The following is a 26,618-nucleotide window of genomic DNA, read 5'->3' as shown; positions in this document are numbered from 1 at the left end:
GTTGCTCACAGTACAATACTTCTACGAATTATGGGAAATATGTTCATTGGAACTAACTTCTCCTTAGTGTATTTGGATCTGGATATTCTTATGGGGTAGAAAATTTGGAAAAATGTAACAAACTCACGTTTAAATAGCATAATTCATGAGACATGGAAGCAAAGAGCTGTATTTGAAGGGATCTATTAAAAACAAAACAAAACAAAACAAAAAAGGAAGCTCAACAAGACCTCAGCACAATCCACATTTGCTGTGAGTTATCCAGAGGAAAATCCAGTAGCTTTTCAACAGAACTTAGGCTCCTGAAGTTCTGGACTCTACTTAGATTCAACCATCTGTCTCTGTCAGCATTTCACATCATATCTGGGAAGTGTGTAGAGTAAATGAGTTCAGTTGGAAATTTACCAAGATAAATATTTAATGTTTTTCTGAACTATGTTAAATAACTTTTATTTAAATTGTGGCTTAAGACTTTATTTGATCAATGAATTTTCCCAAGAATGTTGGAGAAACATTTGCTGCTGGAGCTCTCTGTGATGAACATACTTAAATGTTGAAACTATCCAGGTTAGGCTCCATCCAAAGCAGATATTTTATCTTCAACATCAAAGGTGGAAAGAGAGGCATAAAGATCAGAGTAGAAATATGCGAGTCAAGAGACTGTATTTATTTTCATTTTATAATACACACCTGGCAATTAATTTTGTGCAATCCAGGTTCAAAGCAACACGAAGAAATGGTTTTGATAGAATATTGCATGAAAGATGAAGGAAAATTAATTCATTGCAGAGCCCAGAAAGCTGATTCTGCAACAGGCAGCAGAGGAAGAATCGCAAAGCACTCAGTGATTGGCTGATGGCATCTTTGTTTCGACAGGCATCCTTCAGCTGATGCTTGGTGAACTCTCTGTTTCTTGCTTCCACCTTCCAAAGCACTGCTCAGCCGCCTGGCTCTGGCTGATCTTTGGCAGCCTTCTCTTGAGTGGCGCACATCTCCCCCTCTCGACCGTCGCCAGGTGCCTGCTGCCGGGCAAGCACTCACACAATAGACTCACTTGTCTCCCTTGCTCCTCTCCTTGGACTTGCAGCCTGAGAAAACAACTTGCAGGAGTCAGAAGGACCCTGCCTGCAGCCTGGACCACAGAGCCTTCCAGACAGGTCGGAGCTGTTGCTCAAGCAGACAAAACAAACAATGCCTGGCCCAGGAAAGAATAAATTATCCACATTCACAACCCCGCCCAGCATCATGCAACAAGCAAACGAAAACCTGGGATGGGATTTTTCCAAATATATATTTTTTTTAATCTTTTATATGGGAAACACCCCAAGACAGCCAAAGGGATTTATGTTGGCTTTGCAGTGACAACGCCCCCCACCCCCCAACGCACGGCAGGAATCCAGGTTCTCTGAGAACCACAAGGTGGGAAACGGACCTAGGGGGAGGAAGTGACATAGCCAAAGCAGTCTAGAAGAAATAGGAGCCCCGAGATCAAATGAATAAAACGATCGAGTTAAACCGGGCTTGAAGAGTGAAACTTGGGGAGAGGGACAAGAGCTCTCTGCAGGAAACTACCTGGAGACGAAAACCGAATAATAAGGAAGTGGCAAGCGGCAACTTTGCAGTGGACAGCAAGTTGTGTGCCCTCTGATGCCTCTGCCGAACATCCCTGAGCTGCTCTTCTTTGGCGGAGCGCCCGCAGCATCAGCACCAGCGGCAGTACCAGCAGCGGCGGCGGCGGCGGCGGCGGCGGCGGCGGCGGCGGCGGCGGCGGCAGCTGCGCGCCTCCGGCCCGCCCCGCGCGGTCCCCGCTAGCCCGCGCCCTGCCCGTCTGCGTGTGCGTGTGCGTGCGCTCAGCCCAGCGTGAGCGGCACCTGCTAGTCCCGGCTCGCCAAGGAGGCCGCCTCGCCCGGCTCCCACCGCCGCGCCTGCCCAAGCCGCTCAGAGGGCTTCGAGGGCTCCGAGGTCGCCCAGCAGCCGCGGTCCCCCGCCGCCTGCAAGTCCGCCTGGCTCCGAATCACGTGTCAGTGCCCGAGGCAGAGACTGAGAAAAAAACGCGCTTCATTCCTTCTTCCACCGCCATACTGTATTTTCCTAAATCTCATTTTTATTCCAACATTTTACTCCCGCTCGGTGAGTACCTTCTCAGTGGCATTCTTGTCCTATTCTTTTTTTCCTTTTTTTTGTTTTTGTTTTTCTTCTTCTTCTTTTTTTTTTCTTCCCACTTCTTTGATTATTGTTTGTATTTGGGAAAGCTGACGAGCATGGTCTTAAGCCTTTTCCTAAATCAAGTTTTCCTAGCATGCGATGGTTCTCTAGACAAGGCGCTGTGTCTGGGAGTCCGCGGCAGCGGTGCTGGCTGCGAGCGGCTCCCAAGTCCAGCAAAATGTGCAACTGGTTTTATGGAAAAAGCGTTGTGAAGTGTGGTGCCTATTTTTTTTCCCTTTGTAAAGATAAGAAAGCATGTTTCTAACTCTTTTTTACGTACTCTTTTTCCGATTACATTTTTGTGTAGGTGGGATTTTCCAGCAGTGTTCACAAGTTTGTCGTCTTGCAATTCGATTCGCACCACTGAGCAAAGACATTAATTTTGCATTTTTATGACCTTTTTGGAAGCCTGTGAGAAATATTTCGTTTTTCCCCTCCTGTTTTTGATATCAGTTGATAACATGAAACTTTTCTTGCAGCTAGTTAAAGGGATTATTTTTAAGCAATTGCTTTTTTCCTCCTTTACATTAACTATGACTTTTGCACATTTGACTTTTTTATTTAAAAAACCCGAGATAATTTTATGATAGATATCCTGATATCTATATCTATATTATCCCTTCTTCCTCCTTCTCCCCTCCCCGTAAATCAATTTTCAAATGATGGCAGTGGAAGGTTTTTCTGGAAAAAAAAAAATGAAGTGCGGTTTGGTTTCCTTGTCAACGGAGGATGAAGTGAACAGCACAACAGCTCGCAGAGAGCAGGTACTTGGCCCCCTCGGCGGCGTTCCCCGGGTGTGTGATGGCAACGCTGGCCAAGAAGTCTGTGTGCGCGCGTGTGTGCATGTGCGAGGGTGTGTGCGCGTGTGCGCGCCGGTTCCTGGCTGTGTCCGAGCCCGCAATGGGGAAAGCTGCGCCGGGAGCCAGAACCAAAGTGCTCTCGGGGCCGCGTTGGTTATGAAGATGCACACACCCCCCTCCCCCGGTGGCGCCTAGGCTAGGGTGACTGCTGGGGAACCGAAGCTCGGCGGGCGGTCGGGCAAGTTAGCCTGAACCACCCGCAGCACAGGAATCCGAGGGCCCCGCGGGGCGCTGGCCTTGGGGTGATCCCGCCCTTTGGGCGCGGGAGATGGAGAGGTGAAGGGGCGGGGACCGCGGCCGCCCCGGGGCTGGCGGCTGGTCAGGCGGCCAGAGCTCGAGGTGTCTAGGATGGCAGCGGTCCCTGAGCGCCTCTCTCTTGCCTCTGCGCCCCGCGGGAGCAGTGCAGTGGGTTCTTCCCAACCGCCTCCGCTAGCTCTGGCGGTTTCACATCTTCCTTGTGGTTTCCCTCATGTTTTCCCGGCGGCGTCGCGTTGGTTTTAAGCCCTTGCTGGTGTCTTCTGAGAGGGAATGGTCACTTGTACCGGTGCATACTTGCGTTTAATGAGACGACGCCTACAAGGTACAAAATTATCCTTTCTTTAAAAATAGTGTGTCCTTCTTCTTAACCACCAGATACTGGTTGTGTAGGTACCCCCTCCCCCAGGTCGACAACAGTGTTGGGCAAAGGGCCACTGAAGGTGGCCACTGTTGGTCATGCTGAAGTACTGAGTGTTGAATGTTGACTATAATGTTTGAGTACCCTGTTGCATGTATCCATAAACGCAGCAGTACTTTTCAGAGATGTGCTGGCTGGCAATTAAAAAAAGAAAATCTTTTCTCTACTTTTCACATTAACAGAATCGGGGGGGGGGGATTTAGTTCCCAAATAAGTATGGGAAAGGCATAGAATGAATCTTAAATTCTGAAAAGGAACTAGGAGTAATTGGGGACGTTGATTCTGAACCCTTCGTTTTCTTTTCCAACCTTGAATGAGTTCACTGTTAAATTTACTCACATACTCTGGTTGGCTTCCGATAAAATAAACTGAAATGGTATTGTTTTGCCTTATTAAGTTTTCTTCTAGGTTATCTAAAAAAAATTAAAACTTAAAACTTCAGAAAACAAGGACCTATAACAAAATGATTAATAACTTATTCTATATATTTTCTAGCAGAATATTTTATTGAATTTTCTATATGTGCAGCTTGTGAGATGAAAAGTTTGATGTTTGTGTTTTATGCTTTGCAGTGAAATAATAAAGAATCCAAGGGAGGTATTCTAATGCAATAGCGAGGAAGTTATGCATTTTACCTGTACCACACTTGTATAACTCTAAGATCCTTGCAAGTTGCATACATATGAGGTGGTTCATTCATTCCTTCGTCTAAGGCCAGGCAACTTCTCATTAAGAAGTCTCATTGTATTTTTGAGTGAGAAAACGATCATTTTACTCCCTGTAAACACCAGTCAATTGCTTGAAGTGCATAGTTGTAAAATTGAGGCTTGTATTATAACTCTAAACAAAAATATGAAATTTCCTATTTTGTACTGTGAGATCATAGCTTAAACACACACTTTCATGTGGATCAGACAGCAAACAAAATACTTATCAAAGTATGAGTATTACAATATGCTATACAATACTGTATACAATGTACATTTACAGTATACTATGATTTTTTTTAAATTTCAATCATTTTGTTTTACATATGTAGAAAAGCTCATTTAAAATGATGTGTGTGGATACTTTTCATAGGTCATGTACTGACAAAACTTTTATTCTCTGAAAATCAAAACAGAACAAAAAGAGTCAGAGTGAGGGAGAAAGACATAAACTGTGTGAGTAAGTAACCCTGGCTACCCATTAGCCGGCTGGTTTTGTCCCAGCCTCGCTATATTCTCTCCTCTGAGACTTGCCAGCTAATTTACAGTGCGAGTTTTTCCCACACGAGACTGAAATCAGAGATGTTATCTGCAGAGAGGGAAGTTTCCAGTGGCAACCTTCTACATGGAGACCGTGCCTGTTGTGTTCTTGTGCTTCATTTATTTAATGTTTACTTTTCATTGTATAAAATATTTATTTTACATTTTTATCTGTGACTTCCAAATCATTCTAACCCCTACCTCCCCTAAGCGAGCCAGCAACAGTGCAGCTCTGTCACTGATCTTCTCTTGTGCAGTTTTGGGGTTTAAAGCTGTGGAAGGTAATGTACTAGAGTTGGCACCGCCTACTGGTTTCTTATGGGAAAATACATGCTTTATTCATTGACCCAGCTTCCCAACAGACTTCTCATCAACTTAGTCATCCATTTCATTTTTATCACTGGCTATTTTGTACTATTTAAAAAAGAGAGAGAGAGAGAATGCATTTGCCAGTTAAAAGGACAGGGAATAACTGTTTACTGAACCTCTACTATTTTAAAATTTTGTGATGAAATTTTCACAAACCTAAAACTACTTGTTAAATTTCCCAGAATGTTTCTCTACAATATATATTCTTAGCATTCCTAAAAACAATGGATTAATTTATTTATAGTTTCTTTTGACTGCAAACATTGCAGAAAAACAAAATCTTTTTGGTGTTCAGTCCTGTATGTGTGTTTTGTCCAAATATATTTAAAATAACTTTTTGCTGTTAACATAATTTTCAATAAAATTTCTTCTTATGTTTAGAATCAGGTTGGTAATTTGTTTTTTTCTCCTCTGAGATTGTGCCAATTTACCTACATTATATTGGTGTTATATGTAAGTTAAAAAAGTTTTAATCACTGTAGATATATTCAGTAATGTATTTAACTACAGAAGGTATGTTACTTTGCTGTAAAGTGATGTCTTAATTTTTATGAAAGACTAGTTATTTGAAGAGAATATGTAAATATGAATTCTCATATTTTAATTGAAAATAATGTAAAATAAATACAAGAATAATTTGAACTATCATAAATGTGTATTTTCTCAGACCAATAAAATATACTTCTGTTTTTAAAAAGTACTTTGCTGTATTTTACAGACACATTATATGCATGTGTGTCTGTTCATTGTGCGAATGTCTGGTGTCCACAGAGGCCAGCAGCAGGTGCCAGGTCCCCTAGAACTAGAGTTAAATACTTTTATAAATGATCATGTAGGTGCTGAGAATTGAACTTTGGTCCTGTGGAAGAACAGATAATGCTTTTAACGTCTGGGCCATTTCTCTAGCCTTTGAATGTGAATTTCTCAAGTAAAACATTATGCTTCGGATAAGAGAGTAAAAGGTATGTGATGTGCTTGTATTTGAGAGGTTTCCACTGAGTGAGATGTGGCCATGCTTTGGTAACTGATATTGTAAGTCATTAGGTAGTGCATCAGATCAAACGAGACTTGAAGTCTACTAAAGCTCTGTTATGGAGGGAAAATGCAAGTGAAATGGATATTTAGAATTCTTATCACAATAATAAGGAATTCTAGAGTTTATTGTAGAAGAAGGATTAACTGTATCTCAAAATAGGTTATTTAACAGCATGGTTGGTCATGACTGTTACTGCATGACCATAAAGAAACATAAACTAGCTTATGACATACTGGGGGAACACTGATTAGTTTTTTTTTCTATTGATTATAGGGTTCCATAAAGTAAGAAAAGTTGAGTTTACAAAATTCCTTCACTGATTGCCAAAATTGTTATTAACATCTTATTTTTTTAATCATTTTTTCAAGTTAACTATATAAAATGTTTTTAGACTTTCATAATTTATCATGTTTTTTACCTAATATATTTTTAGTGCTTGACATCAATAATATAATCTTTCCTAGTAGAGACAGTGAAATAGTTCATTTTATTGTATCACAATCACAAAGAAATAATCACAGAGCAGAACCTTGTGATTCTGTTGGTGATGCAGTACTGCTTCTGTATTTAGTACAGACTCAGCACCTGGGTAGGTCTGAACACCTCAGCCACGGACTTCCACTTATTACAAAGTTTTATTTGCATAAGACATAGACTTGATTTGGTTATGGTCAACTTTTGTTAGATATGAGGTACCTATGAATTTTTTTGTTTTTGTTTTCTCAGACTTATGCTAATCACTAAATTTGTATTTAAGAAAATTGATGTTGTGCTTCCTAGTTAATTCAGAAACTTAAAAATCTTTATTTGCACTGGATTATCTTCATGTTTTTCTGATACTTACTCAGGTTAATTTCCTTTTTTGTTCTCTATTACTAGAACAGAGACAAAAGTGCCAGAACATTGTCTAGGATATATGTCCTCTGGCATGTCCTTGGAGACTCCTCACCTGCAGTCAACACTGCCAGACTTCTCTTACCATGTTTAAATCTAAGTGCGAGGGAAATTATGAAGGGCATGGGAACACTGTCCTGGTTTCTCATTTCCTGAAATGGGCAATAATGAAAAAATAGAGTTTATACGCACAATATATCTGTGGTAAAATATAATTAAACTCACCAATTAATATTATTTTTGTTTGGAGTACACTAGTTAGTTTTTTCCCTCAATTTCACACTGCAAATTAATTGTATTTATATATAATGTAAGAGTGTAGATAAGATATTTACCTATATTTGATATATATGCAACATATTCCTGGGTAGTCCAGAAATTTTGTTAGGGATAGAGAAAGGCTATTAGTTTCTTATTTGATGTTAAAGACAAACAAAATCGAAGAGAACTAACATTTCATTTAAAACATGTTATTAGCTTATATTAAAAATAGCTATATTAGTAATATGCATTATGACATTTTTATACATGTACACAATATATTTCAATGATATTCATCCCAATTCTCCTGTCCTCTCCTTTTATTAATCTCCTCCCTCTGCTGTCTGTTTCTGTGCGTCTGTGTGTATGTCTTTGTGTGTGTGTGTCTGTGTGTGTGTTTGTGTGTGTGTCTGTGTGTTTGTGGGTGTGTCTGTGTGTGTTTCTGTGTGTGTCTGGTGTGTGTTTATGTGTGTCTGTGTGAGTTTGTGTGTGTGTCTGTGTGTTTGTCTTTGTGTGTGTCTCTGTGTGTGTGTCGATCTGTGTGTTTGTGTGCATGTGTGCATGTATGTGTGTGTCTGTGCATATATGTGTGTCTGTGTGTGTATGTCCCAGTGAAGCTCTCAGTTTATTGACAGGAACACAGTGATAGCTTCTTTACAGAAATGTAGACCCCTTACCACTGACTTATCAATAAAGGAAGTTTCTATCCGTCCCAGTAACCATTATCTATGCATATACACAGGAGGAGCCCTTCGAAGACAGCATGTAGATAGTCCCAGTCACATGCAGAGCCTAGGTATATGATCACTGCTGAGTTAACGTCTACAGCCTTGTCATAGCTGGAAGTCAGTATTATTTCAGGTCTCCCTTCCCTCAGCTCTTTCTTCTAACTGCCCTTCTGTGATGTTCCCTACACTGGGAAGGGCTTATGGAGATGTTAGGAAAGTGTCCCTTATGGATTGACATCAAACAGTCATTTATTCTTTGTACTTTGACCAATTATGAGGCTCTGCAGTCAGTACTGACCACTGGAGCAAACAAACAAACAAAAAACCACTGCCACCACCACCACTACCAAAGATCTTCTTTGACTAAATATGACAGCATTGCTATCATGAGTAAAAATTTATCCATAAGGGAATTTGACAGGCATATCATGTCCATTTAATAAACAACAGAAGAGGCTTTCCCATTGGGGCCTGTGATTCCAGTAGGCAGGAAATGTTTGTTGTATTGACAGTAACTGCAATCAGAATGTGACTATCTCCATAACAGACTTGGCAGAATAATACTGCTGGTTTCCTTTGGGCTGGTTGTTTCCTATTGCTGTGTTTAGTGTTCAGAATTGATGATTCGCGACAATCGCCTTCAGCAGTTCCTATAGCACCTTCAGGCACTGTGAGGAGGACAAACTTCCATTTTCCAGCATGACATTGTGCAACACGACTACCCAAGTAGGGGACTACTTGTTCCCCTACTGAGTAGGAAGTACATACATCCCTGTTGCACATGTTGAAGAAAGCTAACATTGAAAAATAAATACCCTTCCAGAGTTCACAGGGCTGGTAAAGGAGGAAGGAATACTTGGGAACTCTGAACGACATCTCCTGGCTTGCCTCTTGCACACATGAGCATTGTGTGTAGACTAGATTATGAGTTGCATTGCTTTTCCTAGTACAAAATAAGCTCTATGTGTTTCCTCTTGATACATTACAGAGACTGTAGTTTGGTAAGTTTTTATTACTTTGTATCTGTCATTAGGGAGAACTTAAGCTGGAAATAACACTAAGTAGAATCACATGGAGAATCACTAAAGAATCTCACCGAATGACTGTGCTAGCACACATTTATGCAAGACTCTTTAAGTGCAGGCAAATCTGAAACTGTGATGAAATAAACTGTTCTTTGTCTGCAGTTGCGTTGTAGAACCCTGTGAGAAACGTTGAGTATTTGTTTACTAGGCATGTGCGAATGTGGAGAACTTGGGCATGTAATCACAGCTGCTGAGTTCAAGTCTACAGCAGTGTGAATCACTTTCCTCCAAACTCTGATGTATGAAATGGAAAAATGAGTCTTTTGGATAGGTAACCAAACAAGCTATCCCTGCCGTCCCAAGGCAAGGCTATAAATACTGGTGTTGCCTCTGTCTGACAACATCTCACCTCATCTTTATCTTTGATTTTCACTGTTACACCTATTTGAATGTGACATTTTTAGCTCATTTTTATCTGTTTGTTAATATTGTAAAACACGTGCAACTGCAAAAGGGTATTTTAAGATGCTGTGTTTAATTGCTATTTCAGATGTGTGAAAAACTTCTATTATAAAAGAGTTTCCTTGGGGCTTAGAAACGTGGGTATTCTCAGGAATGAGAAACCTGAAGCAGAATGAGGGCAGAGTGAATGAAGAAGGAGTGAACCTGGCTGCTTTTTCAATACAACGCACATGTGCACAGTCGCTTGTTTAAAAGCCAAGGTGAAGCAAGGGCTAAAATCTTCCACCTGATGTTAGAGTCTGGGTTGGGTATCTTGGAAATTGGTGTTAGAAAACAATAGCTGAGGGGTTGGGGATTTAGCTCAGTGGTTGAGCGCTTGCCTAGTAAGCGCAAGGCCCTGGGTTCGGTTCTCAGCTCCGGAAAAAAAAAAAAAAAAGAAAACAATAGCTGAAATGGTTTGTAAAGCCCTTGTACACTCGAGGATCAGAAACTGCTTGTAGATTTGTACATAATACTGATTTGAAGTTCCAGCAATAATTAAGGAAGAAATAACCATTCTGTGACTGAAAGTTAGAAGATTCAAGGCCAGGAGGACATACTACAAAACTGTTATTAAAACATTTAGGAGGAGATAAAACAGACTGGGCCATATATTTGATTAATACCTGCATTTTTCTACTCTGATGCACAAGGGAATGGTACAATGTAGAAAAATAAGTGCTGTTGAAAATAGTATGTGTGTACTGTGTGTGGATGTAGATGTGTGTGTGTGTGTGTGTGTGTGCGTGTGTGTGTGTGCATGCATGCATATACATGTGGTTGGGAGTACTCAATAGAAGTAAATTATAGGCACAAAGAAATGCAAGGACTGAAGAAGTAGATTTTCTTGCATCTGTGGTTTAAATCACTTAATTTTAAAATGTAAATAAATGAGAGAGAATAGAATTAGACAAGTCAATGAGATAATGATCATATTGGATATGCTGTGGTAACATCTTAAAAAGGTATATTCCTAAAATTTTATGGGTGTGTATGTGTGTATGTATGTTTTATATATGTAACATGATCTTCCCAGGGACGTGAGATATTTTGTGGAAATATAAACGTAATTTTTACATGTAGAAAAACAAAACAAAATTTAAAAAAACCAAAAACAAGTACTGCTATTCTAAGAACGAAATAAACAAATAAAAGAATAATCTCTAAGTATTACAATGCACTATGAAGCTTTTAAAGACACATTCAACAATTCACTTATCGATGTATAGTGAAAAAATTCAAGGCCATGTGCTTGACATTAGGAGATGTAAATCTCCTAATATATCATGGCTTGTGGGAAACTATCCTCAGCTAAGAAACCCAGTTCTGGGAGAGAAATCTCTTGATACCAAATCTCAGATGTTTTATGGTGGAAAGCAAGAGAAATACTCAAAGGTAAATTAGTTATATCAGTGGAAACATGAGGTAGTTTGAAGGATGTTCTAATTACCAAATTGGGATTTATTTCCGTATTAAGCACGAATATAATGAATTATAAAACAGTAAATAAAGCAAAATATATAAATTCACAGTGTTATAAATAAAATTATATTAAAAGGCAAAATTCTAACAGTTACTAAGCCATTAAATGACTTACCTTTTGAATGAACCCATCCTACTTTGTGAGAGACAGAGTTACTTGATGAATTACACACGCTGACTAGCCACATAAAGCCCACATTGAGTTTCACTGCATAGCTCTCAGAAGCATTTCTTGAGGAAATTAGAGTGCTGGCTTAGTGTTGCCAGAGAAAGTCTTCATTCTTGTTTGGGGTCCATGATAACCTCATGCTTCTAGTTTCTGTGTTTCTATCCCAGTGTTAGTTAATCTGTCTTCTCAGATATTTGAAAGCACAGTGTTAAGTCAAGATTAACCCGAAGTTCTCTGAGAACTTAGCCAAATACACATTTGTGTCACATGCAGTCAACAAAAATGCCGGTGACTAAAGGTGTCAGGTAAGCATGTGAGGTCTGCAAAGTGGAACTGTGTGAAACAAAGACAGTATAATTCAGGTGTCCAAAGTCCTGTGGAATGACAATAAAAAAACTGGGTTAGACAAGGAGACAAGGACACCTCTGAGGTGAATAGAGCAGGAAGGTTAAGATTTGAGAATTGGAGGATCACAATGAAATAACTGCAGCTTCAGAGAATTTTGTGCATCTAGGTTTGTAATGAAATATAGATAAAAATGAGCGCTCTTTAGAGAGTGGTAAGGCTTACATGTAGCTAAGGAAGAGACAATAGATGATATATTGAATTACTGCGAACCTCAGTGTAAAAGCTATTTTTAAAAAATACCATGACAGGACAAAAAATGTAAAGGAAAGCTAGAAGTGTATAAAAAAGCACCAACGGAAATTCTTCAAGTTTATAATCTGTAACACTTAAGCCTTTTTCCGTTTGTGACTTCTGGGGTTTTATTTTTCCATTACATTATAAAGAGAGCAGAGCCATGAAATATGTGTGTTCATTTTACTTATGTCTGTATAGTGTTCCAGTAATCCAGAAATAAATGTATCATAGGATGTGGAAATGTAGTCAGTCACTTATAAAGAGGTCATTTATTGGAACCAGAAACAGTAATATGTGTACTGCAATGAAATAACTCAATATAAAACAACAACAACAACGACAACAACAACAATTTAGATGAAAATGCACAGCGCATTTGGTAACATATTTAATAATGTGGTCCACATGTTAGTTTTAGTCTCAAGCCTTGGTTCCAAAAGAAATGGGTAGTATCTGTCCTTTTGTTGCTCCATCTCCTTCTTGTTGATGTATTGACTGACAGTCTGGACCACACTGAGAGAAGATACTTAGATATCTTGTTCCTGACTGTTTTATCCTAATCCAGATCTAGGAGATCAAATCTGATCTGGGGAACAAATGGGTAACTTGCAAAATATCTCAGAACTACAAAGTTGCTTCATAATATCTGAACCCAAAAATGTGTTAATTCTAAAGCACAAGTATGTGCTACAGTGGTTTCCCCTAGGAGCCAGAATAGAAAAGACACTTAGATTTGGGTGTGAATTAATGATATTTTTCTAACACAGTTTGCATGCTTCCATAATTAGTTGTCTCACATCAACTTTCTACTTGGAGAAGACAGTTAAGAATGAACATTACTGTCACTAGGACTAATAATGGCCCTGCTTTTGAGAGTCGAGTATAATTTTTCTATGTGGTCACAGCATTTCTCATGTAGTATTTACTCAGGAAGGTTTTTGTTTTGGTTTGATTTGATGGGGGGTGTCTTATTTTTTTGTTTTTATAGTAAGGCAGTGTAATTAGGGGGAGTCTGTTTTTAAAAGTTGCAAAATGTAACAGAACAAAGTTTAGTCCACTTTCTGAGTTTAGAAGTGACTTGGGCAGTAATGAGAAGGTTCATGAAGCTGATAATTAAACAGAGACACACATAGTTCTTCAGATCATTAAGAACACGACGTATTTGGAGTGTAATGCCTTTCTGCTACAGAAGCTTACTGTGTTTCTTGCGGATAGGTAGGTATGTGTGTGCATTATATAGAGTGCCTATAGAGGTCATGGGACAGTTTCATAGCATCAGTTTTCTTGTCCACAATTTCCAGGCATCAAACTCCAGTTACCAGGCTTTCCCAACACCCAAGTTTTGCTGCTTGTTTTGCCCTGGTTCCTGTTTCTTTATGAGGTAATCAGTCTGTAACACAGGAACTGTACAGTGATGAGCAAAAGGAACATTAAGGGGCTGAAGAAGAGGACGATCAACATTAAAATATTTTGAGTGACTAATTTGAGAATAAATAAAGAAGCAAAGGCAACAGTAGAATTATGATGAAAATAAAACGTTCAGAGTTACAATATTTATCATTTTGTTCTTTATTTCATACACATTTTATACTTTAATACATAGTCTGAGGTTTATAAACAAATTTTTGTAGCATATTTACAATACTCAAAATTTAAAGTTCTGAATCTAAACATACAGATGGCATAAAATAAATGAACGTAGTTTATGTAAGAAATACATCATCTTTTTACTCAGGTTGACAAAATAACTATGCTTTTTTTGCTATACAATTATTTAAATTGGATTAATGAAGCCTGGCACAAATATCTATTCTGTTTTATTTCAATTTAGAACCCTGTCTATCAAATTTGTGATCATTTTATTTCAGAATTTCTTGATGTTTCTTACATGCTCCAGTTCCAACAATTGAAACTGGTGCAATTCTAGGATGAGAAAGAAAAGAAGAGAAGAATAGACAAGGAGCTGAAGTGAGCACACCATCAGGACATGAGTTCTAGAGTCCAACAGTACCGAGATCTCAACAGAGTTGACATGTTCCACACATGATAAATAAATCAAGGGAAACAGATAGAGCTCATTTCTATGTACTATCTGACCCAACTAACCCAATGTATCAGTATATCATCATTACGAAATCACTTCAAACATGCCCTGTCATTTCTATCCTGTCTCTGAAATCCAGTTTTATATTATATTTAACGTGCAGAGATACACGTGGGTTACAAGTGCACTCGCACCTGTGTGACTCTCACGAAGCCCACGGCTCAGGTCTTAGAAAAATCTCAGGACTATGTCATGGTTTTAGATTCTTTTTCTACATCTTATTCATTTTCAGAGCATAGCCAAGATAGATTTTTAAAATACTCTCTGATTGTTTCAATTTCAACTTTCACTTTTTATTAAGAACATAAATTGAAATCCATTCCAACTCATTTTGTACTAAGGAGTAGTCCCAAAATGTGGTCAGTTGACTAAGAAATATCAAATTTACCTTGATAGTTCTTATTCTTTAGAAGCAAGGTAACCACTTTACCAAATATGCCTTTTTTCAATCAATTCACTCATAATTTGGTTCTACATATAAAGAGATGATGCTATTGCCAGGAATGGACATCTTCACAGAGACTTCTCTCTTAGGACATTCCCCTGCCATTTGATGGTTTCAGTGAGAATTGTTCAGGTTATTGCTGTCATTCACTCACTGTATTATTAACAGAATGATAATTTAATAATTTAATTTACTCATGGATTCAGTCCCCATTGACTCCTTAGTTTGAGAAAATATTTGAAAATAAACAGTAGATTCTGTGTATCATAACCTGTTTTCTGTTTCTGAGATCCATTAATGTAGATAAACCAGAGTCTTTCATTCTCTGCTCATCCTTTGTTGCCTCATCCTTATTTACACCATCTTATATTTTCATTAGATGAGATAGTCTTTAGTCTTGCTCAAATGCGTTTCCTAAGTTTGCATCAAAGGGATTTTCTCCATGATGAGGTCTAGACTTGAACATAAAGAGGCTGGGCACATAATGTTTGCACAGGCTGTATTTCAGTAGAAATGGTACCAAAGGCTGGGAAGATGGATCCAGGAGTACAGGACTTTTGACACAAACATGATGGCTTGACTGAAAATCTCCTGCATCTTTGTAAAGCCAGGCACAATAGCATAAATCTGTGATCCTCACACTCACAAGATGGGAGGTGGAGGCAGAAAATCCCCTTGTAGCTATTGTGGACAGCTATACTGGTGTATATTTTGTAACACAATAAATCGTAGCTGGCTCAAACAAGGTAGAAAGAAAAGACCAACACCTAAGTTGTTCTCTGCCCTCCATACTTACTCAATAGCATATGTGCACATGCAAATATATCAAATGCACACGGATACACTCATGTACATAGGGAGCATTGATCTATATTGATTGTGCATCAGGGATTGTCCTCCTTGGTGGACTTGAAGTCTTTTCCAGATATTTTCAGTATTCTGATAAATTATCTGCTCATAGCACCTGAAAACAACGAAATAAAATTAAATTAAACAATTATTGCCACAGCTTGCCACTGTATTTCTATCTCTACATCAAGGTATGCTTCACTTCTCCAGCAAGAAGCACATAAGCTCCAAACTGTGAACTTACCTGCCTAATGATTTGCCTTAATAGCGTTACTTTCTTTTTTAAGTGTGTTGTAAGTGTGCGTAAAAATCAGAACTTACATCTAAACCAGTTTTAATGCTCTTCTCACTCCCTCGTTTGTGACCGATGAAGCTTGGGTTCCCAACTGTAGTGACACAGGGAGTAGGTAGTAAACACTGTGAACATGCTTAGTTCGGTCTGGCCTAGATGATGACTGGAAGCAGACGGAGGTCACAAGGTCTCCTAACATAATCTGATCATTTACTTGGAAGAGTTTGAAGAGCTTCATACTTGCAAGTTTTATGTGTTTTTCATATGAAAGGCAAAAATTCTTAGTAGTAGCAATAGGCATGGCAACGTTTTCTACATTTTCTTGTCTAGGCATCTATAAGGGTATGGTAGAGAGTTATGAACTTGTAACTATAATACAGGAATATGCATGAAAGAACAGCAAATTGAATAAATGTGGGGTGCCGAGACTGGCAGGGTGTGGAGAGACCGAGACCCAAGCTTTGCCTTCAGGAAGACCAACCTTATTTTCGGCAGCTTTACTCATGTGGCAGCTTTTTAAATGCAAGGTACATTAATTTTACAAAGAGATTTTTACCTTTATCTTTTTGTTGGTATTGCCTGTAAATTACCTTAAGTGAAAGTGTTCCCAGGATACATTAATATGAAAATCAATACCTGTGAGAGGTTTTTGCCAAGAGAGTTTCCACTATTTGCAAATTTATCCTGATTTAATTTTATTGCTGAATTGAAATACAGCTGTTTCTACATTTGCCATTTACAATATACAATAATCTCCAGCTCGGATAAATTAAGGCTGAATCAAAACAGGATTGACTTTGCATCTTTCTTAACAAAAGTACAAATGCTTCAACATTTTTTCACTTAAAATTGTACACTTGTCCAATTTAAGAAAATTAAGGTCCAAACAAAAGATTGTTGATATAGTATGATCTTAAGGCCATCCCATACTACTGGTTAGGTCTTTGAGAAGTTTTTGTAATTCATAAGTATGGCATGAAAAGATTAAAATTCCATTTTGGGTTCCAGTAGAGGGCACAGGGTAACAGGTATTTTGATGATATTAACTGATCATTGCCTTATAGGATTTGTCAAATTCCAAACAGTGAGTACAGGTTTTACATGAGTTGTAAACTATGTTGCTCTCATACCATTCCATGGCTCCATAGTGCATTTATCCAATAATTTTTAATTGAAGTTTTTCATCATTCTAGGTTGTGTGATACTGTATAATATATAGTGCAGAAAGGTCAAGCAATCGTGAATATCTAAGTAGAAATAATATTAAAAGCTAAAATTCTTTTTTAATTTTCTATTAATTCTGAGGATTAATTTTTCTTTGTGGTTTCAACTACAAATATGACCCATCATGAAGCAAATATATCCAAACTAATATTTAAAGGTGATATATAGAATGAAGTGCCTTCAGTCTGTAAGTTATTAAATAAATTCTGTGTTTTAGAATTAAAGTGACTTAGTGTCTGTGAATAAAACCCTATGGAACAGGAATTTAATAAGAGTACGTGGGCTTTGGATTTCAGACCCCATCGCTTCATTATTCTGAGTTAAACTTCAGCGACCATCCCCCGCCCAAACCTATCAAGGGGTGAGGGATAAGTTCCTTGTGAGGGTAAGTGTGTCTGTGAGGGCGTGTTTGGGAATCAGTTGCCTTTGAAAAATTAGCCCATTAATATTTAGATGACATGGCTTCAAGTTACATCTGTAGTTCTCAATCTTTGGGGCCCATCTATTTAACATCGTTGTTCTCTGTCTTTGAAATATCTTTGACACAAATTAAAGTAACTTTAACAAGATAGGCCATGTATAGGAGGATTTAATACCTGCACACCATTGTGGCTCATTGTCGCTTTTTTTGGTTCATGCATCATTTTCTCTTCGTTATTTTGGGAAAAAACAATGTGTAGTGTTGTTCTTATTTTCAGGAGTGCTGTTTACTAGCACTGTGGGCTTATATTCAGTTTTGAAAGCTTTATCTATTTTATGTGTACATTTGTGTGCCTGAGTGTGTGTGAGTGTGTTATGTGTGTGCAGCAGCCTTGGATTCCCGAAACTAAGTTGTTATAGAGGCTTATAAACTAGCATGTGGATGTCGGGAACTGAAACTTGTTTTTCTCTTTTCCCCCAAAGAATTAAGTTTTCTTAATTGCTGAACAATCCCTCCAGCCCTTTATGTGCACTTTTAGTTCATAAGAATCCACACATTTGCTCGTTTATTCAAACATAGGCCTAGATCCCAGCCAGTGTTCAGGAAAGATTTTGCTTTCTTATTTGGCCCCGTTAGAAAAGTCTGGTTCATTCGTATTAGACATTATTTAAGTCATATGCCATAACACTGTGTAAATATGTGACACAGCAAAATATTTTCAGAAGCAATTTTACATATATTCAGGATTCTTTCAGAACCGAATAACCGTGATTTATGTTATTAAGTCATATTTTCTCTGATAATTCCAGACCTGACATTTGAACCCCTTTTCTACTTCATGAGATGGCATTTTGTATTCTAACTCGAGTTAGCGCTGAAAACTCTATATAGCCTATAAACACTTAGCTAAAATATTGCTAAATTTTCTTTATACTTCTGTTTAAATTGTCTTCATAATACCTTTTTAGAACAAATAGTGCTTTTTAATTAATGTCTTATGCACAGGCAGATTTTTCCTCAAGCATGTAGTGGAAATTGATTAAGAAGAGAGTAGGGGTTCAATGGTTGAGTAGGTGTAAATTAGTCATTTTCAGCACCACAACAAATAAGGGATATCTGCAAAACAGAGCAGATGGATGTGAAAAGCATGCTTATAGCATCTTCCATTTGTCACTCAAGTGGCTTGAGTTTCTTCCTTACCTCAAATACAGTGCCTTCTTTTCTAAATCCTTGACAACTGTTTGGTGTGGTTTTCTTTTCTATCTGTAGAATAAATCATTATGAAATTTCAAAAAAAAATACTCTAAGAAGTGGTAATTGTACTAGGAGATAATTCTACATTAAGCTTAAGGGAACCTTCCAAACACTACACTGTCACGTCCTCCTTGTAGGTTAAGGAAGGCTTTTAGTCACCATGCCATTAATGCTCAGAGTAAACTCTTGGCTACTGGTTGATGGGCGGCTGCTTGCCATTTTGGCTCAAGGAATTGAGACTCTGCAATGTTTAGGGAATAGTTTTGCATCTTGTATGTCTTTGTATCATTCCCTCCACAATTTTAAAACATAATTTATTTTATTGTATTCTATAAAAATTGTTTGTAAGGAGTTGAAAAAAAGTCTTGGCATAGGCTCCTGGAGAACTACAAATCTCAGCCTTGTGCTCTGGTTATTTGTCCTTTCTAAAGTATATGGAATTCTCTTGCTCACTAATTCTTTTTCCATTCATTCAGCAAGGCCCTAGTCTAAGCAGCCTTAGTCACTGATGCAGAGGACCTAACTCACTGCCCTATCTTGAAAGAATGTTATGTCCAAGAAAACACTGCATTAAGGCGATTACTACAATATTTGCATTCAGGAAATATATTTATACGTCAACTGTATTAACATGCCTATGCAAATAATTTGTGTGTGTGTGTGTGTGTGTGTGTGTGTGTGTGTGTGTGTGTGTGTGTGTCTTTTTGGGAAGGAATGTTGAGATAAGATAATGTCCTGTATTCATGACATAAACCAGGCTGACCTGGATCTTCGATATCCTCTTTATTCTTCCAGATACTGGGCTCACAAGCCAGTCTTATACAGGTTTTTTTGTTTGTTTAGTTTTTAACTGTTGTTTTTAATTAGCATTTGATGTATTGCCTAAAATTAAAATTAAATAATCACAGATGAACCGCATTGTTTTTACAACTTGATGATTCCCAAAGAAACATAAAATATCATATAGTGAATAATATTCTGTGTATGCCACAAACTGTGAAAGGAAGCAAGCAAAGAAAAAAGAAATTCCAGCAAATATACAACTGTCCAAATATACAACTTGTGAGGGACATTCTCCTTCTAACCACCACAGAGCTTGTCCCTAAAACACACATTTAATTGGCTACATGAGATGACACATGCCTTCAATACTAGTACTCAAGAGACAGAGGCACACCAATTTCTCTGAGTTCCAAGCCATCCTGGTCAGTTTGGTATGCATACGGAAACTCTAGTGAACGTTTTGTTTTTTCTTAGCATTAAAGTGTCTGGGATGTTTGGTGATTTAAAATCGATAAACCATCTCCTGAGATTATTTTAAGATAAACACAGAAGAAAATGCATCTTTCCATTACTTATAGAAATCACAAATGTGACTTACTTTGTTTTATGATGAATGAATGAATGAATGAATGGAAATATGCATGATTATGGCATGTTATTTCCACTGACTACAGGGTTTGCCAGTATGCTATTGCTCAGTTCCAGTCAACATCAGTTTCCCCTAAATCATGCTGCTCTGCTGTGTGGACAACTTGCTTGCATTTTGTTTATAGTCGAAAAAGTCCCTCAGCATTCCACTTCTCCCTAAGCACTAGTGTGGCATGTTCTCTACAACGTTCATCAAATTCCTAAAGTTATATATTCTGTGTGTGCTATGTTTTCCCGCTGCTTCCAGTTTCTTTATCAAGCTGATGTGAGTATTAATACAGTCATATTTAAAACTAATTCACTCTTAAAACATAATTTCAGTAATCAAAGACTTTAATAATACTAAAAGTAGTTCTGAAATGACATGTAGTTTACATTTCAATTCTTACTATGGTCAAGGCCCACACAATGTGTTTGTCTGTTGATGTTCTTTCAGAGTAGTCCTGGAAAGTTCATTGCTGTTATTCATGTTTTAGAGATGATAGACTGGAGGCTCAGTGGTAATGAGCCTCTATCTGTTAGGAGAGGGCTCTCAAGTAGGAGATTGTAAGCTTAAGGTCAGTACAACTCCAACAGCCTTTAGTTCCGACACTCTAGACTCTCTTATCACATCCTGTATGCAAGGTTAACTAGGATTGGATTACTTACAAAAACTGCTCTTCTGTTTGCACCTATTACTATTTTTCATGCCTAATAAAACATATGTGGATACTTCCAAATGCCTTCAAATTCATTAGCAGCAGCTAATGTTTTCAAAATACAATTTGAGAATATTTGCTGCCTTGAGTCAAGCAGGTTAAAGTGATAAAATGTTGTTTTGCACAGCCTGCCGCTCTTAGAGCTTCTGTCTTTAGTGATATAGTATAAAATAAACCAGTCAGGATGAGGCTGGGCACCTATTACTTGAAGCCATTTTCTGTTTACAGGTGAATCGTTGATTAGATTTGGTTTGAGTTAGAAAGTAATACCAAAACTATTATATCCTTCAAATATTGGCTGATCCACTCTTACTCCTGGTCACAGTAACTACAGGATGTGTTTCAGTGATTCTTCACTTACAATAAAGTAGCTAATCTGTAGGAATAAATTTCTTGACAGAATGAAGAAGGGAACAGGTCTTGGGGAGTGGAGCAAAGATTCACTAAAAACAGTGGTTTTCTAGAGAAATAGGAAAAACGAAGGGAATTCCCTAATTTAGGTTCATTTGTCTCTGGGATTCTGACTTTTAACACCTGGTCAGAGAAGCATTAAAAATCAGGGAATTATTAGTTTTAATCAGTTCGTTGAGTAAATACCCAGAAATGTCAGCTTTCCTGGGTATCATAGCATCAACAGAGATGTAAAACACAGACTGACCTTCTGGGCTGATTAGAAGGGACACTGGCAGGTTTCAGTATTCTGAGGCTCCTCCAGTGTCTGCAGATGACTGCAGCTTCCTCATGTCTTAAGTCTGTCTTTCTTCTGGGCTCCTGTAGTTCTAGGGGGTCAATCTCTTTTGGAGTTGGCATGTTGGATTGGAGCCTGTGCGTGAGACTCCTTTGATGGCTTATATCTAAATGCAACCATATTTTGAAGTCCTGGTGATTAGAGCTTCAGCACAAGACTTTTGGACTTTTTGGTGGATACAATTCAGTAATGAGCTGCAACTTTTCTAAGTGGTGTGGGACATCCTCTGGGGACAGATTGATTTAGGCTTTCACGTAATTTGAGTTCTACATGGTACTGTGAGAAGGTGCGTGCGTGTGTGTGTGTGTGTGTGTGTGTGTGTGTGTGTGTGTGTGTGTATGTGTGTGTGTGTGTATGTATGTGTGTCCTCTGATATATTGTTCCCACCTCCCTCACAGTACTTAAATAAGGACAACCTCATCTGACTAGGTGAGAAAGTAGTCTTTACTCGATCAGAAGCTGTTCACATTAAGAGAGTACTTTTCTTTTTAGAAAATATAATTATTTCATCAAGTCTGTGTCCACGAGATCCTGCAAAAAAAAAATCTCAGTGAGAGCATATGATCAAGGACTGAATTAATGGAAAAAGTAAATTTAATTAGAGAATAAAGAATAATATGAATTCAGGTTTGTAGGTGAGAAGTTGAAGGTGTCAAGAAGTAGAATAAATGCATTTGCTCTGGGGAAGGAATACGATCTTCAGAATTATCTGGCGAAGATTTGTAGTAGCAGTAGTTAAGTGGAAATATGTGGAAATAAGGGCTTGTAGGAAAGAAAGTTCTTGTGGCATTGCATTTAATCGTGAGTAATACTGAAGTTGGTGACTCAAAGTAAGGAAGACCATCATAGAAGCTGGGGGTTATTTAACTACAGGAACACTGGGGGAGACTATAATAATGAAGAAACCTTCCTGGTATGAAAAGACATTTTCAGTGAGGATGTCCTGCTCTCCTTTATGGTACTTAAAGAGGGATACCTCATGTGACTCCTTGGGCATTCAGTCATTCAGTCATTCAGCTGTGCAGGTTAAGAGAAGTCTTTTGGAGCTGGAGAGATAGCTCAGTGGTTAAGAATACTGACTGCTCTTCTAGAGGTCCTGATCTCAAATCCCAGCAACCACATGGTGGCTCACAACCATCTGTGATGAGATCTAATGCCCTCTTCTGGTGTGTCTGAGGACAGCTACAGTGTCCTTATATATAATAAATTAATCTTTTTAAAAAAGAGAACACTTTTCTTATTAGAAAGTGCTTAAATCTCACTAAGAAAGAGAAATAAAGTGGATCCTAGTGTGGATGGAGAGAGGGAACTGGGTGGGAGATGGGGTGGGGAGGGGAACAGGAGGGGTCAAGTATGTTGAGGGAGGCAAGAGAGAGAACTGTAATCAGTGGGGGGTATCTCTGGGAAGAGCTAGAAAATCTAACAAATATATAAAGAAAATTTTAATTTCACTAATCACTGTGTAATAGTCAATTAAAACCACAATGACACTTCATAGGGTTTTGATTACAAAGAAAGACACTATGGATTTGAAGGCAAACAGGGAGAGGTATGTGAGAGGGTTGGAGGAGGAAAGGGAGGGAGAAATATTATAATTAAATTATAATCTCAATTGCAGAGGTGGCAAATGTTAGTGACAATATAAATACAAAAGAATACTTGCCCACACCAATGGAATATAAATTGGTATAGTCACTATAGAAAGCAAAGTGTGGAAGACTGAAATGTTAAAAATAGTACTATCATAATATCCAACAATCTCTCTTGAAAGTATATAATGTCATCCAGTAATTCTACTTCTAGGTATAAGGAAATCAGTGTGTTGAATAGGTATGTATGCTTTCATTTCTATTAAAGCATTATCAAGAATAACGAAGACATGGAAGCAATCTAAGTGTCCAATAGTGGACAAAGTCAGTATAGGAGATGTGGATAAAAGAACACACGCACGCACACACACACACACACACACACACACACACACACACAGAGTACATTAAGCAGAATAAGTATAATAAATACTCCATAGTCTCGTTTATTGTTAGTCAAAAGCATGGTTGGCTTCCATGTACTGAAGAGTGAGGGTCAAGGGAAGAAACTTCTGTTCTGCAGGCGTAATGGGAGCTGGAGAGCTAATGTGCAGCACGGTGGACATACAGCTAACACAATATGCCGTTATGCTGACATTGCAAAGACACTAGAATGTAGACGTTCTTAGCCCCCTAAAATGGTAACTCTGAAGTTTATCATATATTAATTAGCTTGATTATGGCAACTGTTTCACACTGTGTGTCAAAACATTATATTGCATACTTATGAATGCATGTAATTACTTTGAGATAGCTATCCTCTAGTACCACTGGGACTGTGGGAAGCAAAATCCTATGAAGATAAAAATCCATTTTGCCATTTGAAGGGTTTATAAAAACATCTAATTCATCACAGTGTTAGTAAGAGGGAAGATTTTATGTTCCAAATTCATGTTCACAGCTGTCAAGTACAGATCAAAGCTACAGTTCTCTGGGTAACAATTCATGTTTCTTTGTGTGGTGGTTCACATGAACCTCATGATACTCTTTAAGTAGAGCTGATGATTGACTCCTTTCTTGTAGCTCCTTTCTTTAGAATATTTGATTAAGGAACCAATGATAGCAAATTTTGCCTTAGAAATTGTTATAACCACCAGAAAACAAATTTAAGATTGTTAAGTGACTTTTCATTGTGCTTACTAAACACTAATTCAAGTACAGGTTTTCTTTGTAGTTAAAAAAGTCAAATGTTAGGAATGTTATCCTGAATTGCCCTTTCCCCCCAAAATATAATTGGTTTTATATCTTGTAAGGTATATTCCAAGAGGAACTTACTGATACATACATAGTATTGTTCATATGGTACACATAGTAAATTGGCAGATGTTTGGGAACTTTTTTTTTTTTTTTTTTTTTTTTTTTTTTTTTTTGGGAGATGGTGCAGTCAACAGCTTTTATTTTAAACATAAGGACCTGAGTTCAAACACTTTGCTCCCACATTAAAAAAGCAAACAAACAAACAAAAAACTAGGCATGGCTGTACATTCGTGTAACCTCAGCACAGTTGGGAAGCAGCATATAGGTGAGCTCTTGAGAGCTCGAAGAACAGCCAGCCTATATGAACTGGTGAGCTTCAAGTTCAGTAAGAGAATTTGTCTCAGTGCAATAGGATATAAAATACCCAAAATCCTGTTGTGGTCTCTACCCGAGTATTCATGAGCGTACACCCCCACATGCTCACATACATGCCCATGCATCATACACACAAAACCACACAAAAAAATAAAACACAACAAGATGAAACACACATATATAAAACAATAAAAAAGAAAATAGAAAAGAAAAATGAGCAATGGTGAAGGCTGATGGTTGCAAATGCCCCCACGGGATTTAGAGCATCGATAACTAAACCTTTCAGCCTCCTTTTATTATTTATTTGTTTGGGAACTTTTAATGGAGATATTGAAAGACTCTCACTAAACATGTCCTTAACTAGTTAATTAAAATCTACCTGTGGGATGTTTTAAGTCACTATCAGATGAGAAATAGTCTGTAGGAATGTGACAGAGTGAAGTTAGCATTGTGTAGTGGAGTTGGCATTGTGTAGTGGAGTTAGCATTGTGGTACTATTCCTTTTCTCCACATTGGCCATTTGTGCATATATTCCAGTAAAATGATTAGGAATGAGTCATAGCTGCCATTTCCTGTACAATATTATTGTCACTTTGAATCTGTCATCTTCTCTTACTCCTCCTTAGTCGGCAACAAATATAGTGTTGTACAAATTAGTGCACCTGCTCTTCTCATATGTGAAACACACATAAGCTAAGCCAGTTATTCAATACGATATGTGATTATCACCTTGAAGTGATAATCTCTAAAATCAGTAACACTGGACTGGTGCAATGTATGTCCAACTAAATTTGCTGATTTTTCAAGTAAATCTCATTTATTATAGCCTTAGACGTGTACAAACAATAATTGTACACTTGTTTATATGCATTTTTATGTTTTCTTAATTACAAGTGATTCAAGAATTTTAATAATTTCTTCATATTAATATATTGCATATTTTGAGACCCTATATTTAATCGTTAAAAATAGATACGACTTCATTATAATAAAATTAAAATTATACCAAAGTTAATCATGGACAAAACTGTGAGCTTCTAAAATATTAGAGTCACCATTAGAGTATAAACTGTGGTGCTTCACATTGGACTTTATACTTTCACACAAGTATATTTAGATTTCTCCAAATTGAATTTTAAATTTTCCCATGTTGAGAGCACTGGACCTCTCGTGACTGTTAAACAGATATGCTTTCCCCTAGCCTCAGCCACGCCCTCTCAACTGCAGTTGTTGTCACATCATTGTGGCACCCAGTGGTACTCACCCAGCATCTTCTGCTTCTCATCTTCTATTAGAGGTTAATTTACAAAATCACGTTTCCCTGGACTCCAGTAAAAAATAAGAAAGCTACTGGCTGCAAAAGGTATTTCTGCAAGCACTTACTCAGGAGCTCAAGTAGAAATAAAGCCTGTGTCACCCATTCTTCTGGATCATTCCCTTTACCAGTGTAGGAAATTGCAGAACGATCATACACACTCTGTTTTACTTTATTCAGTAACAGAATATACAGTAAGGCCGCGAGCCACTGGAAGTTAGCAGTTGGTATTTCATATAACATTTGGCATTCATTCTTGGGTGAGAGGCAGATATGTGTTAATTGTTCATTTTACTGTTTCCATGAATCCATACCACGATAGCTAGTTTATGCACCTAGTGTTTGCTCTCCACCGATATAGTCCTCACATTATTTATCCAAGTCTTCAGCGTTACGGTGCAGTTTTGTACAGTGTTTGATTCTTAGCTTGTTCTGTACTTTAAAGCATTTTGCGATTATCGATGTAAACAATGCCCTAATTACCAAATACCAGGTATGTTCATGTCATCACTTGCTATATATAGAAAATCTCTAAATGCTGATTGTCTTATGATTCCTGTTTTCTTTATATAATGGAACAG

General features: G+C 37.9%; 2 protein-coding genes across 6 annotated transcripts in view; one reads left to right on the top strand and one right to left on the bottom strand.

Annotated features, from left to right (window-relative positions):
• Positions 1-646: 646 nt before the first annotated feature.
• On the bottom strand, positions 647-2,080 carry LOC147996155 (uncharacterized). The gene is made up of 3 exons (XM_087640498.1): positions 2,058-2,080; positions 1,573-1,991; positions 647-1,088 (listed from the first exon to the last, which is right to left on the bottom strand). The coding sequence occupies exons 1-3, from the start codon at positions 2,078-2,080 to the stop codon at positions 1,051-1,053; spliced, it is 480 nt and encodes a 159-aa protein (XP_087496624.1). The 3' UTR covers positions 647-1,050.
• Ralyl (RALY RNA binding protein-like) overlaps positions 1,722-26,618 on the top strand; it is a 787,740-nt gene continuing 762,843 nt past the window's right edge. For 2 of the 5 annotated variants that reach the window (XM_087618564.1, XM_087618536.1), the window contains exon 1: positions 1,722-2,130. Coding sequence is in view for 2 of the 5 variants with exons in the window: in XM_087618548.1 (XP_087474674.1) it covers positions 3,594-3,645 (52 nt within the window). In the remaining 3 variants the exon portion in view is untranslated. Of the gene's footprint in view, positions 2,131-2,882; positions 2,970-3,068; positions 3,646-26,618 lie in introns of those variants that run through there. The other 3 variants (XM_087618540.1, XM_087618548.1, XM_087618534.1) reach the window with 3 other exon arrangements.

The sequence above is a fragment of the Rattus norvegicus genome, chromosome 2 (assembly GCF_021556685.1).
Source record: "Rattus norvegicus strain SHRSP/BbbUtx chromosome 2, alternate assembly SHRSP_T2T, whole genome shotgun sequence".
Lineage (NCBI taxonomy): Eukaryota > Metazoa > Chordata > Mammalia > Rodentia > Muridae > Rattus > Rattus norvegicus.
Note: the sequence above shows the minus strand (reverse complement) of the source record. Positions and strands in the feature narration are given on the sequence as shown.

What these genes read in the sequence shown, in the direction of transcription:
- LOC147996155 (XM_087640498.1), bottom strand. Translation starts at nt 2,080, where the DNA reads ATGGCGGTGGAAGAAGGAATGAA. An exon ending in GCGGTGGAAGAAGGAATGAA is followed by an intron (nt 1,992 to 2,057) that starts GCGCGTTTTTTT and finishes GCGGACTTGCAG; the next exon opens with GCGGCGGGGGACCGCGGCTG. An exon ending in TATTCGGTTTTCGTCTCCAG is followed by an intron (nt 1,089 to 1,572) that starts GTAGTTTCCTGC and finishes TTGTTTTCTCAG; the next exon opens with GCTGCAAGTCCAAGGAGAGG.